Source organism: Antrostomus carolinensis, unplaced genomic scaffold (genome assembly GCF_000700745.2).
Source record: "Antrostomus carolinensis isolate BGI_N321 unplaced genomic scaffold, ASM70074v2 scaffold10652, whole genome shotgun sequence".
In the NCBI taxonomy this organism is placed as follows: Eukaryota; Metazoa; Chordata; class Aves; order Caprimulgiformes; family Caprimulgidae; genus Antrostomus; species Antrostomus carolinensis.
In genome coordinates, this window is record NW_010297574.1 from 35,026 (window position 1) to 41,929 (window position 6,904).

Below are 6,904 nucleotides of genomic sequence, written 5' to 3' on the forward strand. Positions count from 1 at the left end.
ATCCTGTACATCAGTTTATCCAGCCCTAGGTAGGAAAGCTCATGCATCTGCTTAGAAGTAGCTGTAAAAGGCAAAAAAGAAAAGTGAAAAAACATAGATGAATGTGCAAACTCTCATATATGTGCACTGGTTGCTCACATATGCACGCGACTATATGAAAACTAGGAAAAATCTGTTCAAAGATTTATTTTTATCCAAATAGAGCTGTTTCCACACCCTGCACCCACCCCTTCCCCCAGGCAATCAAGTCAGTGGTTCACAGTGTTGAGGCATTCGAATTTAAATTTGGAGCTACTCTGTAGTGTCCAGGTTTGTTTTGCTTCCTCTTCTGAGAAGCACTGCTAAATCTGAAGTGTGTCAAGTGGGTCGGGTTCAGAAGCTGGTCCGTTCTGGTTCCTCCTGACACTCCAGACACCGAGTTCTAGAATCCAAACGAAGAGGATATTAATCAAAGAATGACAAAGTTACTTTTCCCATTTTGACAAAGATTGGTGAGTTGAAGAGGTTTTTGCCTCCAGCTCCAGCTCCATTTGCTTTTTTGTGACTGTGCACACTAGTTTACACAGCAGCAGAAGGAAAATGTTTCCATGTGGAAATAAGGAGATAATCTTCCAAGCATTTTCATTTGCTCAGCCATCACAGCATCTCCAGGGATTCTTACCAGGCGAGGATGAGGAGAAGGCTTCTCTTCCAGCGAAGCTCGCAGATCCAAACTGCTGAGTGCGGGGTTGGTAGAAGGGATTAGATTTTTGCAGCCAGCCAGGCAATGCTGTGTGCAGAGATGGGAATTATGCATTACAGTGCTTTACCATTTTAATCTATTGTGGTCTCTAAGTTCTAAATAATAACTTTTGCACAGGGAGGCTTTAGCAGATAATTAATTAATTTTTGAGGAGTTTTATATGACTGAACAGGAAAAAAATAAATCTCTAACGAAGCACAACTACATAGCTGTCTTCTCTTCCACGATTCACTGGCTAATTATTTCTAAACCAATCTCCTGGTTTGTGAACTCAAGCACCCGACCTCGCTGAACTTGTCTCAACTGACTCATCCAGGCTCCTAAACCTCAAAACCAGGCTTCTTCCTACCTCTTCCCTGGAAATCTCTAGGCCAGGGACAGGACTGATTAGTAACACTGCCTGTAACATTGCCTAGTGGCTGGGAAAGCCACAGGACCAACTCCACAAAAACAGTTTTAAACCCACCCTCGCCACGATTGATTTTGCCTGGCCCCTATACACTGTGAATACTTGACAGAAGATTGTCTTTTAGAAACACAGGCACTCTTAGATATGGTCTGTGGTTTCATGTTGAAAAGGTCAATGTCTGAAATAAGTCAGCTGATGCATGCCCCAGAAGTCCACAGCTCCATATGGCACTTTCTTTTCCTTAGTGTAAAGCATTTGGAGACACATCATATACTTTATGCCAGTAACACAAAGGCATGAACTCAGAAGCACAAACCAATGTTTTTTCTTGTTATCTCAGTGACACAGATTAGAAATCTTAGTGGAAACTCTGCCAGAGTAAAGAGTCTCAGATTCTCTTTGCTTCTTGTGCTGTAACAATGGGTTGTGCCATCAGTATCAGCAAGAAAACAGCAACTTACCGAAGGCAACGCTAGATTGTCCGCCAGTTCAAAGCTTTTCCTGCGATGGGCTTTGTATTTGTAGGCAGGCATAAGGGCAGACCTGGGAATGCTGACCCTGAAACCACACAAGGGAAGCAATTGACTACACCTTCCATAAGGCAGTGGAAATCTGCATGCCTCCCCCCCTCAGAATCCAAGGGTCTGATCCCAAACTGATCCAAGTGAAACATTTTTGGACTAGGGCATTAGACACTCAACATGTACATTCAGATTCTGGACCAAATTCAGATAAAACATGCATTACTCACTGACTTAAAAACTATTTCTGCTTACAGGAAAGATCAGTAGGGAGTTTTTAAGCAAGAGATATCTGTGCCTTGAGAACAGCAATCTTCTACAGAGCTATTTTGACACTGTTTTCTCCCTCACATGATCAGCTTTTTCTTCCCTATTGTTTCCTTGAGTTCTGCATATTACAAAGCAGTAATTCTTATCTACCTGACATAGGCTGGCTCTTCCAGTGTCTCTGGGGGCTGCTGAGCACGTGGGATCTTACACACGGGGCAGGCAGATTCTGAATCCACAGGGACAGTGAAGAGGCGCTGGTTTAATCGATAACAGTAAACACCTGCCACAAAGTAAAGGAACATCCCAGTGTTTCTAGTTTGTCAGAAGGTTCCTCAACCCAGTCAACAAAGCTGTGTTCTACCAGAGTGCCACACATACATTCTATAGAAAGAGCTGTTTTTCCTGAAATAGCTTTTACATTTCCTGTCCCCAAATAAGTTCCTAAAAAGCAAAACCAAAACTTCAACCTCCTCAATTTAAAAAGAGAACATTAGCCAGTTACAAGAAACACTGACTAAATAAGCTGGCACTGATTGAGAAAGGATCCCTAGAAGACTGAAGTTATCTTTGCAGTAGGAAGTTGAATCTGGTTTAAAAGCTGCAGCTAAAAATAAAACATTCTTCCTCATCTTGCATGGTTGTGGGGCTCTCTCAGAATGACAGGCTCAGGTATTTGTTCACATAAATTGGATTAGGAAGAAATCTGATCTTACACTTATGGGAACTGGTTATCAAATCTGGTTCTTGTTCAGGAACTATGTAATCCAGAGCCTTGGACCTACAGAAACAAGCAAAAAAATCAGCTAGCAACAGTGGGGTAGACCCTCTGAACAGCCCCACCTTTCCCAAGCATACATTTCTGAATGGGAAGTAAAGGCCTACAAAGCCACCCTTACAATTTCCCACTCCAATCAGACTGTGTTTCTCATTATTCTAAAGGGATACATTTCTGCTTCAGCCCTTCCTCCATACCCACTTACTCCAGATGCTGCTCATGAATACATGCTTCTTTGTTGGCCTGTCGGAACTTGTGCAGCTCGGCAAAGTATTGATCAGATTTTTCTGCTATCGAAGACTTTGTATCTAGGAGCCCTGAGAACATCAAGGAAACAGAAGAGTTCAAGGGTTTACTGAATTTGGGAAAGCATCAAAGCAAGCCTTATCCAAAATGGTCAAAACAACCAAAAGTCTGAAGCACCAAAATGAGAAGAGCATATCATCATGTCAAGCTAGATTTACTGTGCGGTTTGGGTCCCTCATTGCATTCATTCATTCTGGTTACTTGGTATCCCCTCGGACCACACTCAACTGAGCCATTTACTGCCTGGATTCCAAGATCACTGTCACTTCACCATTCCAGGGAAGCACAGGTCACCTCTGACAAAACTGCAGCTCCTCTGCTGAGACCTGCTACATGAGCTCCTAAGTCTGCAGTTCTGTCACAGTTCAACTTAAAGGGGTTGTAAACTGTGTTTTAACTCTTCATACTGACACATCACACTGAGAGTTTTGCTTCAGGTTTAGGATTCACCTGCAATCCAGTCATAGCCCAGGAAAGGACGCGCAGACCAGCTGCTCACAGGTATGGTACTTTCTTCAGGGTCAGACTCAAAAGTCACATGTCCAGCTTCCTTCTGGGAAGAAAACAATTCATAAAGACATCCTATCCATCTGGCAGGACATTCAAAGATACAGCTTAGGAGATAACTGGCAGCTGTTCAAATGGGACAGCTGTAGCTTAGTTTGAGGCTGGATTCTATCTATGCTGCTACCAGTAATTTGCTCACCAGCTCTTCGTCTTCTCAATTCATGAAACAGGAAGAGGAGGCAGGGGACTTGCCCAGGCTAAGGCAGTATTTTTTCAGGGCTTTAAATAAAATGCTGACTTCCTTGCATCACACATTCCCAAATATCAGGCCACCTGTACTGCCTTGGCAGATGATCACGACAACAGCCTGCCCTTCAAACTTCAGAAAACAAGCTATGTAGCAGCAGCACTGCACCAGGCTGTTCTCCCTGAGCATATGAATCACATATGCCAATCACAAGGAGTCTCATGGTGAGTTGCTATAGTTTTCTGGTCTTTGGTTCAAGGGCTAAGGTGAGCTGAAAAAACTGCCAACAGCCCCTAGCTGCTAAGGCTGGGAACAGTTCTGACCCCAACTTCCAATTTACACAGTGGGAACAAGGCAAGTAATGTTCTCCTGACCCTTTGTCTCTATCCTTCTATTGACTTACAAAAATAAGCAAAGCAATGGTTTCTCCATTTACCTTAAACTCTTTGGACTGAGGTGTCAGCAAGATTGATTTATGGATTACAGGCTCTCTAATGGCCACATGTTGCTTGCTGGTCTCTTCACTTTGTATATTGCTCAGTGATGGGTCCAGATGACCCTCAAGCTGTTTTTTCTCATGGAGATCACGTAGCAGAGTGGACTGTTTTCTGTCTTCCCCGTGTCTCAGAAGAAAGGGTTCTTTCTCTGGACTTCCTTGAGCACAGCCACCCTTATACTCCCTGGAGGTTTCTCTGCCACACGTAGTGATTTTAGACACTGGCATGACATTCTTCTCTTTCCCAGGAAAGCTGGAATCCAAACCTACTGCTTCCTGCATCTTCACTTGTTGCTGAACCACTCTATCATTGCTGCTGTGTTTAAGAGACGAAGAGAGGGTTTCTCTGGCTGCGTAAGCTCCATGTTCCACAGACACCAACGTTGCAGGGTCAGCTGTAGACTTCACAGCATCGACCTGATTTTCCTTCTGTAAGGACAGAAACTCTCATACCACATGGCATCATTCAGATTACAAACACCTTTCATTAGGACATTTCACTCAGTAAGAGAAAATCAAACCTCCCACTTTAGTCTGCTCACCCTTTCAAATTCTTATGGGGGAAAAAAGCAAAATCCTTATGCTATTCATGAGACATTATTGTTCGGAGAAGAAAGGGATCCACTTCCAGCTAAATGCAGCTTTTCCCAGTATGAGGAACTACTAAACCTTCAGCCTTTGTGCTTAGAAGAAATAAAAGGATTCTGTTCCACAACGTTCATTCCTATCTTAGATTAAGAAACCTACATTTCTTAGGCAGGAACTGATCTCTGAATGCTTTGCAAGGAGAACATATTGGAGGCCACAGGAGAAATAATAAACAAGTCTAGCTACTTTTCTAACAGACTCCATATTCCACTTTCTACCAGCTCCTCCAGGTCCATATGTCTCCTTTACCAGACCACTCCATAGGCAGAGCTGCTGCCTACCATACAAGGCCCACGTGCTTCCCAGCACCTCTAGCACAGACATAACACATACCCCTCTCTTGGGCAAGGGCACAGATCTTTCAGTAGCTGTTCTGTTATGAAGAGATGCTGGAAGGAGTGGCTTGCTGGGAAGTCTTTTTCTGATCTCTTCCTGCTTCATTCTGAGCCTTTGTAGAAGGTCCTGGTTGGCCTGACGCAGCCTCTTCAGGTGCTCTAATTCCATCCTATGAAAATATTTTCCTGTAAAGCCAGAGAGGGGTGAGCTCCATAAACGGAAGCATTAAGCAAAGAAGCAGACTCAGGAGAAAACACTTTCAGGGGACTTTTCATAAAAACCACTTACAGCTGTTGGAACGTTGGGAGTGTTGACCACTGCTCCTGAGAAATTAGCCAGTCTCAGAGCACTACACTCAGAACTAGAACCACTGCATACTTCTCTCCCCTCAGATGTGCTGTCAAATATTTTGCACACAGAAACTGGTAGCTGACGAGCTTGGTAGAGACAAGACACTCTTACAGAGGGAAAAAGTTAAACAAAAACGTCACATTAAAAAGCCAAATAAGAGACTTGATTCAGAAGCTAATATTTAGGACAACTTTATGTAATTCTGCTCTAATGTTCTCTTTAAGCATCAAAATTTTTATTGTGATAATACCAGGATGCTCATAAGTTCAAAATACGAATAATGAATATGAATATATTTACTACATCCGAAAGAAATATTGAGTCAAAATTGTCCTTCATATTCCCTCGGCAGGAAGACTCCAAAAGGCTCAGTTATGGTGCAGGACTAGGGCTCAGACAATTCCAGTCGCATCCATTAATCACTAAGGGTTACTGTCCTTTTATTACTGGGGGGGAAGTTGATAAATACATAAATAAATAAATAAGGCTCAGTTTGACTGGAAGGTTGTCACGCTGTTCAACACATTCACATCATAAGCTCCTCTAAATTTGCAGAAAGGTTTGGGTTTTTTTTAATAAAACTAAACAAAACCCTAAACCCAACCACCTACATTGCTTTTGGCTAGAGTGATCAATTATGCTCTCAACAAAACTGTGCTTCTCTAGGACCTTTTGTTCCAAAGGATCTCCTAAACCCTTCTCCAGAGCCCATCTGATTTGTTTTTGTGTCTGCTACCTTGGCAACTGGACATGAGGAGTCAAATGTATACACTGCACAAGAGCACTGGGAGCAATGAAGAGCAGTGCTAACAATCAAAAATATAAACATATCTTTTTGTTAGAAGAAACGTGAGAGGTGCAGTATTGGACACAAAACAGAAATACCAGTTTTGAGGCACTAAATTTGAGACCATTTCAACAAAACAGAAGTTCTCAAAATATTCACAGGACAAAGCTAAGAGCATGGTCTCATCATTGCTCAACGGAAAGCAAATACTCCGAAAATAATATTAGTCAAGGGACTTTCTGGAAGGGTTTTACCAGATGAGACCCACAGCAATAATCTACAAAAAGCTGTTAGTCCTTCATGCTCAACCCCAGGGGCTCAAGTTTATGAAACTACTTTAATCTGAATCCTTTGCGGAAAGGAGCTTAGGCTTCTCACAGTTAAAAATAAACAATGGTTGGCTCGGGAGCCAAGAACTCTCATGTCTACAAGAAAGTTGTCTTAACTCCCATGCAGAGGTTCCCAGAGGTGTTTCTGGGCAGACGGCTTCCAGAGTCCGGCGTGGGGAG

The 6,904-nt window shown here is 42.8% G+C and overlaps 1 protein-coding gene across 1 annotated transcript; it reads right to left on the bottom strand.

Annotated features, from left to right (window-relative positions):
• Positions 1 to 291: 291 nt before the first annotated feature.
• Positions 292 to 5,425, bottom strand: MIIP (migration and invasion inhibitory protein). Its single transcript, XM_010162178.2, is given in 10 exon segments — positions 292 to 328; positions 330 to 421; positions 662 to 769; positions 1,613 to 1,709; positions 2,093 to 2,222; positions 2,656 to 2,720; positions 2,923 to 3,034; positions 3,474 to 3,576; positions 4,214 to 4,702; positions 5,255 to 5,425. Coding segments are annotated over 10 exon segments (1,404 nt in total).
• Between the last annotated feature and the right edge of the window lie 1,479 nt (positions 5,426 to 6,904).